The sequence below is a fragment of the Gobio gobio genome (genome assembly GCF_949357685.1).
Source record: "Gobio gobio genome assembly, chromosome: 19".
NCBI lineage: Eukaryota > Metazoa > Chordata > Actinopteri > Cypriniformes > Gobionidae > Gobio > Gobio gobio.
Genome location: NC_137112.1, coordinates 48,468,561 through 48,488,151, shown reverse-complemented (window position 1 = coordinate 48,488,151; position 19,591 = coordinate 48,468,561). Strand labels below are relative to the sequence as shown.

Below are 19,591 nucleotides of genomic sequence, written 5' to 3'. Positions count from 1 at the left end.
TTCAAGTATCATTTTATCATTGCTCTTCATTTATGAGACAAAATGTACAGGACGCTTTCATACTGCTAGTCCATCTTCTGTGTGGAGCCTGTTTAGTGCTTTAATTTGCCCTGCCGTAAACATTTACTTTACAAGAGCAATTAAACAAATCCGATTGTTTTACAGACGACGGTTCTAGACACCAGTCGGACATCTCGGCATCATGGCCTGGTGGACCGTGTGTATCGGGATAGGAATCGCATCGCTTCTCCGCATCGCAGACCTCTCTCTGTGGACAAGCACGGACGTCAGATATCCTTTCTTAAACACAGCTAGTTTTGCCCGACTGATGTGTGTGTGTGTGTGTGTGTGTGTGTGTGTGTGTGTGTATGTGTGTGTGTGTGTGTGTGTGTGAGACATTGTCCTTAGCCCAATTACATTGACAGCTGCCCCTACAGCTCTGTATATCTGTCCCCACCTCCTGACACAAGCTGGAGGAGGTAAAGCACTTCTCCTCATAAACTATTGCTGCGTCCCAGTTCGCCTACTTATTCTACGACCTAAAAGTATGTACTTTTGAGTGTGTAGCAGAAGAGTATGCAAGCTTTGGGATATACTACTTCTTCATCTTTAATGGACTCTGTTGCTTAGTTACGTGCATCCCATAACCGTTTAAACTGCCCTGTCAATCATCGTCACTGTTCAAATCCTCCACATTCAGTTTAATCTCCTACCGTATCAGAGAGAAGTTGATCTGCGTGGGTCTTTAATGCAGACACTCCCCTCATGTGTTTGCGGTTTAAATATAACGATGATTTAAAAGTTAATGGCCAAAAGTATCATTACAAAAGTTCCCAATGCTGCTGGAGGTGAAATATAATGTGGATAATATTGAATAAATATATTTTTGTCAGGTTAAATACTGATAATTGCTCACTCAAACCCCTTTATCTCTACTTAACCGTCGGACTCACATAACCGTCATGTTTGTAGTTTTTAACACTTTTTATTCGTGTTCGTAGTTCTAATCGAATCCTTGTCCATTTCGCAATGGATTGTGGGCAATATCGTTATAGTGCGCATCGATCTGCACTTCGGATTCTGACCGGAAATAGTCGACCATCCGGGAATCTTTGGAATACTCTTTTCAACATACTAAGATTTGGGACATACTAATTCTTTTTTCGAATACTATTTAGTACGGATAGTATGCGAATTGGGACGCAGCATATGAAATAAAACATGTTTAAAGGGTTAGTCACCAAAAAATGACAATTCTGTCATGTGGTTGGACACCCGTCAGACCTCCGTTCATCTTCAGACACAAATGAAGATATTTTAGTGTAAATCTGATGCTCTGAAAGGCCTCCATTGGCTCAACTTTACACTCTCAAGACCCTTAAAAGACACTAAAGACTAAAGTTACAAAATCCATCTCACTACAGCGGCTCTAAAATAACTTTATGAAGACGAGAATAGTTTTTGTGCGCAAAAAAACCCTAAATAACGACTTATATAGCGATGACCGATTTCAAAACACGGCATCATGAAGCTTCGAAGCGTTATGAATCAGTGAGTCGATTCAGCGGTTCAGAGTGTTATGAATCAGTGAGTCGATTCAGCGGTTCAGAGCGTTATGAATCAGTGAGTCGATTCAGCGGTTCAGAGCATTATGAATCAGTGAGTCGATTCAGCGGTTCGAAGCGTTACGAATCAGTGAGTCGATTCAGTGGTTCGAAGCGTTACGAATCAGTGAGTCGATTCAGCGGTTCAAAGCGTTATGAATCAGTGAGTCGATTCAGCGGTTCAAAGCGTTATGAATCAGTGAGTCGATTCAGAGTGTTTTGAATCAGTGAGTCGATTCAGCGGTTCGAAGCGTTATAAATCAGTGAGTAGATTCAGCGGTTGGAAACGTTATGAATCTGTGAGTCGATTCAGCGGTTCAGAGGATTATAAATCAGTGAGTCACTGATTCAGCGGTTCGAAGCGTTATGAATCAGTGAGTCGATTCAACGGTTCAGAGCGTTATGAATCAGTGAGTCGATTCAGCGGTTCAGAGCGTTATGAATCAGTGAGTCGATTCAGCGGTTCAGAGCGTTATGAATCAGTGAGTCGATTCAGCGGTTCGAAGCGTTAGGAATCAGTGAGTCGATTCAGCGGTTCAAAGCATTATGAATCAGTGAGTCGATTCAGCGGTTCAAAGCGTTATGAATCAGTGAGTCGATTCAGAGTGTTATGAATAAGTGAGTCGATTCAGAGTGTTATGAATCAGTGAGTCGATTCAGCGGTTTGGAGCGCTATGAATCAGTGAGTCGATTCAGCGGTTTGGAGCGTTATGAATCAGTGAGTCGATTCAGCGGTTTGGAGCAATTATGAATCAATTAGTCGATTCAGCGGTTCGGAGCGTTATGAATCAGTGAGTCGATTCAGCGGTTCAGAGCATTATGAATCAGTGAGTAGATTCAGCGGTTGGAAACGTTATGAATCTGTGAGTCGATTCAGCGGTTCGGAGTATTATGAATCAGTGAGTCACTGATTCAGCGGTTCGGAGCGTTATGAATCAGTGAGTTGATTCAGCTGTTCGGAGCGTTATGAATCAGTGAGTCGATTCAGCGGTTCAAAACGTTATGAATCAGTGAGTCGATTCAGCGGTTTGGAGCGCTATGAATCAGTGAGTCGATTCAGCGGTTTGGAGCGTTATGAATCAGTGAGTCGATTCAGCGGTTTGGAGCAATTATGAATCAATTAGTCGATTCAGCGGTTCGGAGCGTTATGAATCAGTGAGTCGATTCAGCGGTTCAGAGCATTATGAATCAGTGAGTCGATTCAGCGGTTCGGAGCATTATGAATCAGGGAGTCGATTCAGCGGTTCAGAGTGTTATGAATCAGTGAGTCGGTTCAGCGGTTCAGAGTGTTATGAATCAGTGAGTCGATTCAGCGGTTCGAATTGTTATGAATCTGTGAGTCGATTCAGCGGTTCGAAGCGTTATGAATTTGTGAGTCGATTCAGCGGTTCGAAGCGTTATGAATCAGTGAGTCAATTTAGCGGTCCGAAGCGTTATGAATCAGTGAGTCGATTCAGCGGTTTGGATCGCCAAAGTCACGTGATTTCAGCAGTTTGGCGGATCATGGTTCGACTCACTGATTCATAACGCTTCGAAGCTTCATGATGCCGTGTTATGAAATCGGTCATCACTATATAAGTCGTTATTTGGTTTTTTTTTCATAAAGTTATTGTAGAGCCGCTGTAGTGAGATGGACTTTGTAACTTTAGTCTTTAGTGTCTTTTAAGGGTCTTGAGAGTGTAAAGTTGAGCCAATAGAGGCCTTTCAGAGCATCAGATTTACACTAAAATATCTTCATTTGTGTCTGAAGATGAACGGAGGTCTGACGGGTGTCCAACCACATGAGGCTCAGTCATTAATGACAGAATTTACATTTTTGGCGAACTAACCCTTTAAATGTCATAAATCAGAGTGTTTCTTCTGTTTCCACCTCTACTGCAGGACCAACTCTGACTCGGCTCTACACCAGAGCGCTGGGAATCCAGCTCCACAGGACACTTTTGTTGGTGGATCTCAAGAATTGCAGTCAAAAGGAGTGAAAACATGTAAGGATATCTCCCTAAACCCCTCCTTTCTGAGAGCGTACTCTGCTCTGGGGCCGGTTGCATAAACCGTTAAGACTAGTCTTACAAGTTAGACATACATTTTTTTTTTCTTTAAGACTGTTCATAATTTTTTTAAATCAGTTACATAAAAACATAGACTGGCCTAATTTGATACGAAAAGTAAGACTGAATGCCACTTGCCTAACTGCTAGTGGCTCATACTAGATCTTAAGACACTGTCTTAACATAATGGCTTAGTTTATGCAACTGGCCCCTGATTGGTCAGATGGCCCAGCCTGTTGTGATTGGTGTTTGTGAATGACTGTTTGGAGTTCATCCTTCTCTCCATCTCCCTCTTTCTTCAGTGCTGTTGCTCACTCCTCCAGATACAGAGGACACCGAGTTAGAGATGGAGAAAGACGAGCCCAAAGCATCTCTGCACACAGAGTCATGTGATGTTCCTGGGATCAAGTGAGTTTATCAGGGTTTTTATTTATTTATATTAGTGCTGGGCATCGATAAATTTTTTTTTTTTTTTAAATCAGTAATTAATCGCGATTAATCGCAAGTTTTTAATATTTTGATATTGTAATAATTTCAGTTACTCTCCAAATTAATGTATAAACAATTTAAAGACAGCATATTTTAAATATGTGTTGTATTGTCATGTTTTTCTGAATGAAGGCCAGAATCACTGATACTAAAGTGTCTATGAAACATTAATGACGTCACATTACAGTATAACTGAAAGCTCCCAATTTAAACAGTTATTAGGCTTTAAAAAACAATTTTTAATTTAAGTGAACTTAAAACAATCTTTACATAAACCCAAAATAATAAATGTTATTTTACCCATGGCCTTCCCTGTTATACAGAAATGTAATAGTTATCAAACAGCTTTCTTAACTGCATAAATAATAAGTGAAATATAGATTAATCATCATTAAAGCTACACTTTTCTCTGTTTCCGTTGTTCTGTGATGAACATTAATGACAGACATCATCAGTGCTACTGTCACTTTAAGATCAGCCGCTGATGAACATGACGCTGATCTCATTTCCTCACAACTCTTTAAGTTCATTTAAGACGTTATTTAACAAATTTAAGACTCATAATATGAGAATACTCAAAATAATCTGTGTTGTTGTTATTGTTTGTTCAAGAGCAAAAGAGAACTCAATGTGAGCAGGAGACTGTGTGTGTGTGTGTGTGTGTGTGTGTGTGTGTGTGTGTGTGTGTGTGTGTGTGTGTGTGTGTGTGTGTGTGTGTGTGTGTGTGTGAGATTGTCTCTCGATTAGCTGACAGGACACACACACACACACACACACACAGGACACTGACACACACACACACACACACACACAGGACATTGACATACAGCACGTTCTTCTCATGTCTTGTCGTGCTTGGAAGCATTTACATGAATAAGAGCATGATGATCATGTAACACTAAGCAAAAATGTATATAAAAACGGACGCGGTGTTATTTGCGTTAATATTTTTAATGCGTTAAGCTGAAAAAATTAATCAGCCGCGTTAACGCGTTAATTTGCCCCAGCCCTAGTTTATATTCTTCTACCTGTGTGCGGGACAAAAATGTAACTCTTATAATGATCTTTGATTTAACGTCAGTCGAGGAAAGAGATGTGGGGTAAAAAAAAATGTAAATTAAACATTTAAAAATAAATGTAAATGAGTAACTTACTAGGTACTGCAACATTGCATTTTAATTGAACTGATAGTATAATTCTCTGTGATATGACAGATTTCAGACATACTGTAAAGGCCTGTTCACACCGGGACGGTTTTTACGCGCGTTTATCGCAGACGTTTAACGCCTCGTGACTAAACAAAGGGCGCCAATGTGAGTGCGCGCACCGACATGCAAAACGCCAGTAATAAAAAAAAAAAACGCTTTGGGTTGGTGTTTTTGTTTTGACGCGGCGCGTTAAAGCTACACTGTGTAACTTTTTTAGTTTATTCTTAGCTAAAAACACTTAGTTCTTTCAAAATATATGTGCTCATTAATGTATATTTACTTCTTTCAAGTAATAAAGTATTCTCGTAAGTTTATAATATGCCATTGTAAATACATACGGGTGAGGGTTCGAATGCGGGTCGCCATGTTGCCCCTCCATCTTGAAAGTACATTAGCCAAAGCAATCTTGGACTAAATCAGCCACCGTAGGAGTTAAAACGAAATCGGAATTGAGAGGAAGAGAAATTAATATTCACTGGATGGTCATATACCTTTTCACCACTAGATGGGGGAAAATATCACACAGTGTAGCTTTAAAAACTGTCCGACCAATGAGATCGGTGCTTTAGTTGACGTGCCTGGAGCTGCTGAAGTTACTATAAAACACCACTTGGTGGCGCTCAAGCACAAAACAATCTTGCGACGAAGAGGAAGTGAGTAGACGAAGATGAAGATGAGCTGCTAATGCTGCTTGCCAGTTAGCAAAAGTGTGTGATGTGTTGGTGGGATGTTGGCAAGCTCCTCCCCTTTTTTGAAACAGCCAATAGCGTTTCGTTAAGGTCAGTTTGACTAGAGCCTTTCTGTTTGGTAAAGCCAGAGTTTCCTCCTAATCTCGCACCATTTCTCATCATAATCTCCTCCATATCGCTTTGAAATACAGCATTGCATATTTGCATATTTGCGTTCCCTCGCGATATTTGCTAATAATGTCCCGCAGCTCAGTATGTCAACAATGAAGCGGTTAGAGTTTTATTTTGAACTTGGGCTTAAGTATACATAAATGCAGTCAGTGCTTAGTGCAGAGTTCAGTAGTTGGCAATGTATTCACAGATTTGAACTTCCCGGATTAATAACTCGTGAGCTAAAAACGTTGTTAAAACACAAATGACACCTCTTTAACGTAGACAACGAGCTGCAACATAATTTCCCTCAATACGAGCCTTATAATATGAGAGACAAGTAAAAAAGGGACCGTCTGCAAAGTGCAAAACCCGAAAGGCGTTACTAAAAAAAATAGGCAATTACAATATAGTTTACACATCAATGCTCTCTTACTACAATATACTAATACAGTATACAGTGTAATGCCATCAAAATCAGTAAGCAATTATCATACAAAAGCTATGGTTGCAACTTCTGTATTTTAGCTGGGTACCAACATCATTTGTGTAAAAAACAGGCCTATGGCTATGTGCTATTACTTTTATTATTTTTATGTGCTATTACTTGCCAAACTAAGCATCGTAGGAGTTGTGAGCTCCAGTGGATCAGCGGTGCTCATGAATCATCATTTGTTGTCTGGCAAATCGTTTTGACTGAGGGCAAAGAGAAGTTCCGTAACTTTATTTTTTTAGGATATTTAAATACACATGCAGTGAAGATAATGTAGGCGTTGCCTGGACCACATTTGTGTGGCTATTAATGTTTCATATATATTTTTAATGTAAATGAAAAGAGGCAGAGTGGTGTTTTATGACATATTTCTCCTGGAGCGCCTTGAACGCGCGTCAATTTCTCTTCAAACACTCGATTTATACACGCGTCCAATTCACTGTGGACGCGCGAATGGATTAAAAATATTCAAGTGTCAAACTAGACACGATTTTGACGCTCTATTCACGTTTGCTGTGAACGCAGCATAAGGCTAACATAGACATACTAAAAGCTAAAAAAACTTCCATTTTGATTTCAGGTGGCCTTTAAGGATTTTTGGCCCATATGTGAACACACACACGATCCCAGACTCCTTTAAAATGAACCAAGACCATCTCTTGGGTACGGTTCGATCTCATCTTATGATACGGTTTGCTAAAAACACACAATCTGGACTGTCCAATGTAGTGTGGTCATCAGATGCCTCTGTACAAATCAGCAAATCACGGCTGCTTCTTCTGGCAAATCTCTACAAATGATTTGTTGATAATTTACACTTGTTTATGGCAGGCCGCTTCCGAACTGTGTAAAGGCTGATTTATACTTCTGCGTCAGACCTACGCCGCAAGTTACGCGTTGGTTTTCATTTAGGGGAGAGTGGGGTGATTTGAGCCAGGGGGGGGGGGTAGTTCCACCCATTGTTTTTGGAAAACCATAGAAAAAATTGGTCATGTGACCACATCATTTTGAAAAGTCATCCATTTTACTCTAAAGAAGAGACACATGGCATCAAAGGTTAGCACATTTTAGCTAAAAAAAACTGTTTTTTTCCTTTCAAAGTAAAATGTCTATGATCAAGGTTTTTTGATTGTAGTGTGTGTACAATTATAGACAAGTTTGAAAACATTTCACATGTTTTAGTGCTTTATCAGGCTACACAATGAGTCTATACAGTTAACATGATGTTAGCTCTTAACTGCTGCATCATGCTAGTTTTTCAAACTTGTGGGTCTGGGGTGAATTGTGCCAAAGTTGAAAGAAGTCTGTGGATGGAAAGCCCATCTTTACATTTAAAGAAAACGATGAAGGAGTCATCCCTAGAGGTGATTAAAAACTTGGTGGTACAGCCAGAAGTGAGCAGAAGTGTATAGATGCCCCAGCAGTGTTGACAAGTGGGATGTTAAGTAGTAGGCCAGATCCAGATCCAGATCCAGACCACCTAGCTCTACATACCCACAGGGGATAATCTGGAGAAGTGAGGAGATGGGCATGCCTCATCAGTGTTTGACTCACCTGCCATTTGTTTAATTTAGCTAACACTGATTTCAGTTTTGTTAATAAAGATACATTTTATTCTGTTTTTAAGAGGCCTAAGTCACAATTAGGCATCGACCGATATGGATTTTTTAGTTCCGATACCGATTTTTTTTCATCAGCCTTAGCCGATGACGATACGGGCTGCCGATTTTCTTGAGCTGATATTTGAAGCCGATACTGCTTTTGCTCCCTCAATTTACATCATAAAAAATGACACAATGATCATGATGATAACAATTTAAAATTTAAAAAAGAAACATTTATTGAACTAAAAAAACTATATTTAACAAATAGTAAAAACAGGTGAGGTAGAACAAGAAAAAAAAGAGTTCAGTGGTGAAAATAAATATTTAAGCATAAATAAAATAATTACACTATTGCACACAGTATCAACAAGTGAGCATCATAATAAAGTACACACTGACTGTACTATACTTCATTTTACAACTATTTACAACCTAGTCATTTAATGGTTACATTTAAAAAAATGTTGGGTTAAAAATAACCCAAGTTGGGTTGAATATGGACTAACCCAGCAATTGGGTTGTTTTGACCCAGCGGTTGGGTTAAATGTTTGCTTAAAACAACCCAATTGATGGGTTAGTCCATTTTCAATCCAACTTTTTTAGAGTGTAGGTGCACTTCACTGAATCTCTTGTAGAGCAACACCAGCGGTAATTCAGGAAAAAATCTCCCAATGCTCCACGTGAAACTTCAGTCTTTCCACCTTTTACCATCGTGTCAATTCTCAATTGATTTTAATATGCGGGAGGGAGAGCGAGACAGTTTGAAGACGGTGAGAGCTGCCCTGTGGACGCCTGTCTGTAAATAATGCAGAGGAAAAAATATCGGCGAACGCAGCAGCCTTGGATCAGCCGATGCCAATACACTTAAAAATCGCAAATATCGGCCCGATATATCGGTCTAACACTAGCCACAATAGGATGTTTAGAAATGAGCCTCACTTTATTATTATATGTTACATAATTGAGAGGCAGCTTTCTATGTATGTCAACAGGCATCTATTGCCAAAGGCTTTTTGCCTGAAATGATTCCAATACAAGTTTTTTGTGTTTTCCAAAAACGACAAAATATGACTTATTCCAACAGTTTAATAGGGTGACAATATCTAAATAAACCTCAAAGGGTTAGTTCACCCAAATATTAAAATTCTGTCATTAATTACTTCCCCTCTTGTCATTGGACACCCGTCAGACCTCCGTTCATCTTCAGACACAAATGAAGATATTTTAGTTGAAATCCATTGGCTCAATGCACTTTACACTCTCAAGACCCATAAAAGGCACTAAAGACGTCGTTACAAAGTCCATCTCACTACAGTGGTTCTATAATAACTTTATGGAGTGACAAGAATAGTTTTTGTGCGCAAAAAAACCCTAAATAACGACTTCTATAGCGATGACCGATTTCAAAACACGGCCTCATGAAGCTTTGAAGCGTTATGAATCAGTGAGTCGATTCAGCGGTTCAGAGTGTTATGGATCACTGAGTCGATTCAGCGGTTCAGAGTGTTATGGATCACTGAGTCGATTCAGCGGTTTTGAATCGCCAAATTTCAGCAGTTTGGCGGTTTGACACGCGATCCGAATCATGAATCGACTCAGTGATTCATAACGCTTCGAAGCTTCATGAGGCCTTTGTTTTGAAATCGTCATCACTATATAAGTCGTTATTTAGGGTTTTTTTGCGCACAAAAACTATTCTCGTCTCTTCATAAAGTTATTGTAGAGCCGCTGTAGTGAGATGGACTTTGTAACTTTAGTCTTAAGTGCCTTTTAAGGGTCTTGAGAGTGTAAAGTTGAGCCAATGGAGGCCTTTCAGAGCATCAGATTTACACTAAAATATCTTCATTTGTGTCTGAAGATGAACGGAGGTCTGACGGGTGTCCAACCACATGAGGGTCAGTCATTAATGACAGAATTTACATTTTTGGGTGAACTAACCCTTTAAATGAGTAATTTTGTATTGAATTTGTCTTGCTTTCATATAGCATTACAGTTCATAACATTAAAATGTTCTGTTTTACTTCAGAAATCACTGGCACAATTTTTACCCCAACGTATTCTCCCCAAAGGCACAGCTCACCCCTCACCAGGGGCAAGTTGTGCAAAGAGACCACTTTTCCACCCAAAAGCTATATTTCTGAAACTATTAATTTCAGATCCAAAGTTATTGTTCTCAGGGATGCACCACATCCTGAAATAGATGTACATTCTTAAGTTGAAGACATTACTGTCATGGCGTCACTTTAAAATCAAAATCAGCCAAATCTTAAAAAGCAACATGGTATTACTGGTAGCCTATTAATTTTAATCCTCATTAACAAATACATACACACATACCATTTTGGAACTGTAATCCTTATTAACAAATATATACAAATACAATTTTGAAACTACGTATAAAAGCTTGACCAGTCACATGAAAGTAAAAAGAATAAATATTGATTCAATGTGGTTTTTGTTTCTCATTGACGCTTGAACTTCCCCTTTAAATAACGCAACGCTATGCCCTCTGAATGAATCGATTCGGCATTCAACACCATCCGTAAAGATGCATTCAATTCAACAAAGTGGTTTAATAAAGGATGTATTTAAAGCAGCACTAGGTAGGTTTTTGCTCTCGGGTCCCCCTACAGTTGAGAAACAGTATTGTCCTCTACTACTGTCGTAAACTCTTGTCATCTTACATCAGTGGATGCATCGCACGTGCATTTGTTGACATTACAACTATGATATTCCTGAACACTGCAGGAGTTCACATTCAGGTGTTCTGCTTGCGTCGCGTGTGAAATGTCTTCATCCCAGGTACAGTGGCATATGTTTCAGCATGTCGTATGAATATCATTTCATGGGTTTTATTTTTTTCAAACGCCAAATGATCGCGATGCTCACGTTTACAAGCCAGCGTCATTATAGTAGCCTAGTCTATTGGTTCCCGTTTTACGGAATCTATATGATACTTCAGTTCAATGTTTGAGTGGTAGGTAAAAACCATATATCGTCAATATTATAATATCAAGCTACCCTAGATGAAATCGATTTTTCAAATTTGCAGATTGCATTATAGCTTGAGGTAAGACAAATAAACCAATATCACAGACATGTTAGGTATCCTAAAATATGATTTTGTACGTCTTATGTATTTACTTGCAAAAATGTAGCCCCTCCTCCTTCAGCTCACGCCAACGAGCAAACGCTGGCCAATGTTGATCCTCGTCCTGCCTTTAATCCCATCACTTTCTCGTTTCCTCTTTTTGGTTTCCTCCGACAAAACCTTTGCTTTCTTATTTTTCTGTGCTGCTTCGGCCATGACTATAACATTCGGCAAACAAACGATAGTTGGGCTCGCACGTCCGAATTTAAGGAAGTGGGGGTAGTGGTGGAAGTGACGTATATGCCGTAAAGCAGTCGAATTTTTTAGTTCTTTTTTTTCTTGGGTCACTACCCGAAACCCGAAGTTTAAAAGTCTGATTAAAAAAACGATACAGACCCCGTCAGGCTATGGCAGACGTGTCATTCAACCTATTGTAAGTCGATGTATCATCACAAGAGTCTTGAAAATATATTATAACGGTTGAAAAGTTACCTAGTGCTGCTTTAATATTGTGAATTTTTAAATTGGCCGTTAAAGTTTTATATGGGACAATTACACACTGATCCTTTAACAATGCATTGGCACAAAAAGTACACATTTTGGAGGTTCAAGTAAGAGAAGAAAGCTTCATAGAGTCAATATATAATAAGATCATCAAATGCTTAAGTGAGTGTGGTTAGCCTATATCTCGCCTCTAAAATACACACCGAGCAATATTACACTATCTGCCCATTTCACAGCGTGATTTCTCGACTGCCACAAATACGGCCCTAACAAAATACAGATTTGTGCACTTTTTATTGTACCGTTTTTTTTAATTGGCCTTTGAATTTAGCTTTACGGTGTGGTTAAAAAAAACGTTACCTTGCCAAAGCTTTGACCGAGCTCTTTGATCTAATGGTGTTGAGCGCTCCAAATGCAAACTTTACATGCAACAACAGTAATTCTGATCCAATATAGGAATCGTGTGATTGACAGTCCTCTATCCCAATAGTGTTAGGGGAACCAGTGGGGTTTTTACCCACAGTATCAACGCAAAAGCAGAAGAAGCAGCAGCTTGTTGTGTATATTGTCGGAGTAGCAGCAGCGACTTTTCTTGGAGCTTGAGTTGTTTTATCTAATACAAATTAAGCATCTCTAGTCGATTAGTAGAGTTACATAAGAGGCGATCTTTGATATACAATCACTGATTGACATCTTTGGTTTTAATGAGAAAATAAATAAACTACACATAAAATAAGAGACAAAATAACGCCAACATTTTCCTATTTACATGTTGTGATGTGTATAGTTCGATAGTTCGTGTATAGACCGACGGAAAATGAGAAGTTGTGATTTTGATTATTACCAGTTGTGGAACGAGTACTGAAAAAGCATACTCAAGCAAAAGTACTGTTACTTGTCAAAAAATGTAGTGCTAGAAGAGTAAAAGTACTTGTCCTTAAATGCTACTCAAAGTAGGAGTAAAAGTATCCCTTTTAACATCACTCAAGAGTAGTGAGTATTGTGCTATTAATGTTATTCCACCTTATACCCTGCAAATTAAAAATTTAGCTCAATCTTTTATGGACGATTCTCAGTAAGAACCAAAAAACATGAGATCAACAGTATTTCAATATTTCTCCCAGTTTTATTTTTGACTGCTAGCACTAAAAACACAGCCATGTGATATTTGAGAAAGCAACCAATAATCTGGTTACATTTATGACAATGCGGTTAATTAAAAAAGGTTGCAAAGCGTTGTACATTAACAACTTTACGTTAAAAAAGTCCTTTCTTTTCAAGACGCATGAACTGCTTTAATTTCAGTGGATGTTTTCTCTGTAAGAAGAGACACCTCAGAAATCAGAATCCAGTAACTCACAACTTTCACCACTGATTATTTTCACTTGCAATTAAAAAAATAACCCTGATTTAAATATAAATCTGATGTTTTATGAAAGTTATTTGCTATATACTTGGACAAGAAATGTAAATCGCCATGTGAGAACACATTATATTAAAATATGCACTTGGATAAGCCAACAGAAAGCAGGTTTAATGCGTTCACATGCGGAGTGAAATCGGTGTAAGGGACACAGATCTCGCAGTGACGATCGGCTAATGTCTAATGCACTGAAGACCGGCTTCAATCACGCTAAAGTCAGTGTGTCCAGCAGACGCTAACAGAATACAGACCATTTGTGCGTGTATTAGAAAATATAATATTCTGCAGTCAATTTTTAGTAATTGTTTAACACTCTGGGGCTCTTCGATCATTTCTGACCCCAAAGTTTTTCAAATATATAGTTTTTTTAATCGTAGCTTCATCGGAATGGTCTGAAACTTGGTGACTTTATTGGTACTTGGGATATGAACATCCATAAAAATTGGGGACAGGATTAGAAAAGTCTAAGTGGTCGTAAAAAAAAAAAAAGTCACACTCAGGACCGTCGGGTCAAAAATGACCCCCATAGGAAATTAACGGGAAATTGGCAAAAATATGAAAATACAGAGTTTTTTGTGCGTACAATCTACAAATCAGCCAGGATGCAGAAAAAAGGACTCAGCAGTGAAGATCTCTAAAACATCAAGAGTGCAAAACAGACAAAAAAAACACACAATTAGCTTTTGGAATGGCACGCGTTAATTTGTGTGTGCGTGTGTTTTTGTATGTACAACTGTGTGTATAAGTGTGTGAGTTTTTTTTGTCTGTTTTGCACTCTTGATGTTTTAGAGATCTTCACTGTGGAGTCCTTTTTTTCTGCATCCTGGCTGATTTGTAGATTGTATGCACAAAAAAAACAATTTCCCATTCATTTCTTATGGGGGTCATTTTTGACCCGAAGGTCCTGAGTGTGACTTTTTTTTTTACAACCACTTAGACTTTTCAAATCCTGTCCCCAATTTTTTTGGGTGTTCATATACCAAGTACCAATAAAGTCATCAAGTTTCGGACCATTCCGATGAAGCTACAATTTTTTTTTAAAAAATGTATAAAACGCAAGATCCACTATAGTGGTAAAAATGTGCTATTGCGTGATAAAAATGCTCAATGTGTCCACCAGATGGCACTGATCTCACTTAAAAAATTGCTTTCATGAGGCCTAGGCTTGACTCTAATGAAATACAGCTTTAATAAAAAATGTTAAAAAATATATATATTATATATATATATATAGGCCTCATGAAAGCAATTTTTTAAGTGAGATCAGTGCCATCCGGTGGACACATTGAGCATTTTTATCACGCAATAGCACATATATATATATATATATATATATATACATTTTTTATTATATTCAATGGGAAAAAATGGGTCATAATTATTGCATAAAATTAATTACAAATCATAAAATTATCTCAAAACACCCAAAAGAGAAAAGAAAAAATATTATTGAACAAAAATATATTTAATTGATTTTACTCAAATCATTTTTATTTTAATCCCGCCCTCCGGGTCCTGAGTGTGACCCATAAATGAAGAACCCCAGAGGGTTAAAGGTGAACTATGTAGGATTTTTGCAGTAAAATATCCAGAAACCACTAGGCCAGTGTTATATATTTTGTTCAGTTGAGTACTTAGAATATCCCAAATGTTTTAAACTATTTGTAAATCGTGAGAAATTGCTATTTTAACCGAGGAACGGGACGTGTGAGCTATGCGTGTGAGGGAGTCGCCTGTCGATTGCGTCATATCTGCGTCACCCTCGGTTTTATTCAGTGAAACACTTTACTCTCACTGCAGTGTGAACAAGTGTCATAGCAGCCGCCGAGCGAACGTCATAACTTCCTTTTCAACACACTCAGATATATCTAATACGATAAACAGAGCTGCGTTACCTCACACTCAGCACTGGAGAAGAGGAAGTGCCGCCGGCAACCGTGTCATAATAAAAGTCCCACCAGCGACTATGCCATAATAACAGTCCCGCTCTTCAATCGCTCCTGCGGCCTTGCTCAGCTCCACAACACTCGCTCCTGCTCTGCTTCACTACAGTAATGTTAATAATCGCATCCATCAACATGATTTCTGCCCGAGTCCTATCCTGACTGTTTTCCACCGGCTGTGAGGTGAAGACCACATGTCCCGAGATTCTGCGCTCAAACGTGGCGTCATCAAACTACGCCTTTGTTTTGAACAGGCGACCTCTAGTGGACGGAAAAGTTACATAGTGTAGCTTTAAGGCAATTTCACGATTTCAGTCATATAGTAAACAGCAACAACTCCTTTTCATAAAGCGCGCGTGCCTCTCACTTTTGACGGGATTCACACACGCATGCAGTCACAGGACTGATTATTGATCAGTGATCTGATTATTCGTCTTAGCCAATCACGTTGACAGGAAAAAAATAAACATATAATTTATTGACGGCAGGTTTAGGGAAAATAGCGCAGTAAAAGTACCGATACAGCACTTAATGTACTCAAGTAAAAGTACACTGATTTTAAACTACTTAATAAAGTACAATTCCTGAGAAAGCTACTAAATTACAGTAACGAGAGTATTTGTAATTCGTTACTTTACACAGCATCAATATGAATCTATACATTTTCATGAGATTATGTTGCATTGCGTATACAACATATTCTGTTTAATTCTTCCAGCATATTCCCATCTCCTGATGAAGAAATGAATAGCTCTTTGATGCCAGCCGCTCACAGCACAGGTGGCTCCTTACCGGATCTGACAAACATCCAGTTCCCTCCTCCTCTCCCCACTCCTCTGGATCCAGAGGACCAGATTACCTTTCCTACATCCAGCTCCAGTAGCACCAGCAACCTGACCACCAACCTCACACACCTGGGCATCAGTGCCGCCAGTCACGTCCCTCCCTCTCCACCTGTCCATCACACTGGCCCCGCCCCCTCACCCAACATCAGCCAACAGCAGCCAGCTCCCACGCTACCACCTGCGGGCTTACCTCAGATACCCATTGCTCAGGTAAGCCAGCCTCCCTTAACAGCGCGGTCTGTGGTTTAATTTGGAATATGTGTAATTAAAGGTGGGGTAAGTGTTATTTTAGTAAAGTGTCTTGGGCCGAGTACCAAAACAAACTGATAGCCAATCAGGAGTAAGGGGCGTGTCCACTAGGGCTGTGCTCAGAATATCGATACAACGATACATCGTCATGAACTCAGCAGTGCAAGACATTCAAAATGGAGAAGAGGTCTTCAGTTAATGAATGAACGGAGCATTGCGCCGCCTCACATCCATTAAATAGCAATACTGTTAATACTGTTAATTAAATCAGTACAATTTACCGAAATCCGTATTTGTACAACTTACCGAGATCCGTATATCAGTACAACTTACCGAGATCTGTATATCAGTACAACTTACCGAGATCCGTATATCAGTACAACTTACCGAAATCCGTATCAGTGCAACTTACCGAAATCCGTATCGGTACAACTTACCGAAATCCGTATGAGTGCAACTTACCGAAATCCGTACAACTTACCGAAATCCGTATCAGTGCAACTTACCGAAAGCCGTATCAGTACAACTTACCGAAATCCGTATCAGTGCAACTTACCGAAATCCGTATCGGTACAACTTACCGAAATTCGTATCAGTGCAACTTACCGAAATCCGTATCGGTACAACTTACCGAAATCCGTATCAGTGCGACTTACCGAAATCCGTATCAGTACAACTTACCGAAATCCGTATCAGTACAACTTACCGAAATCCGTTTCAGTACAACTTACCAAAATCCGTATCAGTACAACTTACCGAAATCCGTTTCAGTACAACTTACCAAAATCCGTATCGGTACAACTTACCGAAATCCGTATCGGTACAACTTACCGAAATCCGTATCAGTGCAACTTACCGAAATCCATATCGGTACAACTTACCGAAATCCGTATCGGTACAACTTACCGAAATCCGTATCAGTGCAACTTACCGAAATCCGTATCGGTAAAACTTACCGAAATCCGTATCAGTGCAACTTACCGAAATCCGTATCGGTACAACTTACCGAAATCCGTATCAGTGCAACTTACCGAAATCCGTATCAGTGCAACTTACCGAAATCTGTATCAGTGCAACTTACCGAAATCCGTATCAGTGCAACTTACCGAAATCTGTATCAGTGCAACTTACCGAAATCTGTATCAGTGCAACTTACCGAAATCCATATCAGTGCAACTTACCGAAATCTGTATCAGTGCAACTTACCGAAATCCGTATCAGTGCAACTTACCGAAATCTGTATCAGTGCAACTTACCGAAATCTGTATCAGTGCAACTTACCGAAATCCGTATCAGTGCAACTTACCGAAATCCGTATCAGTACAACTTACCGAAAGCCGTATCAGTACAACTTACCGAAATCCGTATCAGTACAACTTACCGAAATTCACATCAGTACAACTTACCGAAATCCGTATCAGTACAACTTACCGAAATCCGTATCAGTACAACTTACCGAAATCCGTATCATGTCACATGGAATCACTCAATCAGTGTTTCAAACGCAGAAAGGCGTCAGTAAAACGGCTTGTAAACAATGTAACGTCACATTTACCTCAGAAAAAAAAACATACCCAGTGTTCATATTCGTTAGTCAGCAAGAAAAATTGACTAAATATATGCACAATATTCCATATTCATTATAATATTTAATGTATGTTTGAATTAATCTGGCAAGTTTTTTATGACAGTCACCATTTAAATGTTTATATTTTAAAAAATATGTATATGATTTTATGATTATGTAATTTGTAAAGTTAATAATATAACTTTATTATTATAAAAAACATCGTAATTTAGTGTAAGTGTTTGTACAAATCCGTTCATTTTTACCTTTAATATTATAGTACAACTGACTCCCATAGTTTAGTTTTCCCAAATTTGTTTTAGATTTTCGATTTATCGCGAGATTTGTTTGACATTCCAAAATTTGCCATGTGTTGTACCTTATATATATCCAAAATAATCAATATTGAACCAAGTGTTTTTGTGACAATTTATTTAATTTAACTCATTGTTTTTTTAATGACAAAAACAAAATAGTTTTTCAGTTATCATAACTGTTCTAACACTGGTTATTCAATAAACAGATATTACTGTTACGAAACTCTGCTCAAAAGAAATTTAATTCCAAATTGATCCATATCGTGATGTGTATCGTATCGTGACATTGTTGGAGATACACAGGCCTAGTGTCTACTAATGACGGGGAGAAGAGAGCGCTCAGCTCAGGTCATTATTCAGAAAACACTGGATGGACATGAGAGAAAAGAGAGAGACGTGACACATGTGGAAGATGAGGAGCAAGAGAAGGCTTATGATCAGCTTTCCAGCGCTGGAGAGAACTCAAGGAGCGAGCGGTGCTTTATTTCTTCTTCTTAGGCGAGTGACATCGGTTTAGTTTAGTTTCACAGAACTAATATATGCTGGCTTCTGCTGGAATATGCCCGTGATCGTATCGTCGTTCAGTTCAGCGATGATAAAGACCCGTTCATTTCCACACTGAATAACGTTAAACCATTGTCTGTGTCAAGCGTCAGCTCGCAGTGTGTCTGAACAGTACGATAATAAACTCCTAAAATATGTTTGTTTCCTTTCGTGATCGATATAACCCTCTAATCTGGTCATAATTGTAATATGTTTGTTAAGCCCTATTCGCACGGGATTAGTATTATCTGGGGACATCTGGTGATTTGTAATAATTGCAGAGAATGTCTGTGATCTTAATCCCGTGCGAATCGGCCATGTCTGTAATATGTAAAGTAAAAATTCCCCCGCAAATGACCTACCATATTTCACCAAACACCGAGGTCCTGTGATAATATTATTCCCGTGCAAATCGGCATCTGTGATTTGGCCAGGATTAGGCGGATCGTATGTCATTTTTGCAAGGTTGTTGTTTCCTGTGCGCATTTTTATCTTTATCTTTCACGAAGAATGGAGCTAGGCCGCATGTAAACAAAATTCCATTCTTGTTCATCCTCAATTTCACCATTTATATCCCCCAAGAAGCCTTTTATAACATTTTAAATGTTTTCTTTAAACGTTTGTAATTCTTTACATAATACAAACTAGTGTTAGACCAATCTATCGGTCGGCCGATATATCGGGCCGATATTTGCAATTTTTACGTGTATCGGCATCGGCTGATATAATGCTGCTGCGTTCGCCGATATTTTTTCCTCTGCATTATTTACAGACAGGCGTCCACAGGGCAGCTCTCACCGTCTTCAAACTGTCTGGCTCTCCCT

General features: G+C 39.0%; 1 protein-coding gene across 1 annotated transcript in view; it reads left to right on the top strand.

Moving 5' to 3' along the window:
* crtc1b (CREB regulated transcription coactivator 1b) overlaps positions 1–19,591 on the top strand; it is a 51,317-nt gene that overhangs the window by 13,481 nt on the left and 18,245 nt on the right. The window contains exons 3-7 of the mRNA XM_079844888.1: positions 166–314; positions 426–479; positions 3,486–3,589; positions 3,955–4,060; positions 15,965–16,301. Of these exons, the coding sequence (XP_079701014.1) occupies positions 166–314; positions 426–479; positions 3,486–3,589; positions 3,955–4,060; positions 15,965–16,301 (750 nt within the window). The remainder of the gene's footprint in view (positions 1–165; positions 315–425; positions 480–3,485; positions 3,590–3,954; positions 4,061–15,964; positions 16,302–19,591) is intronic.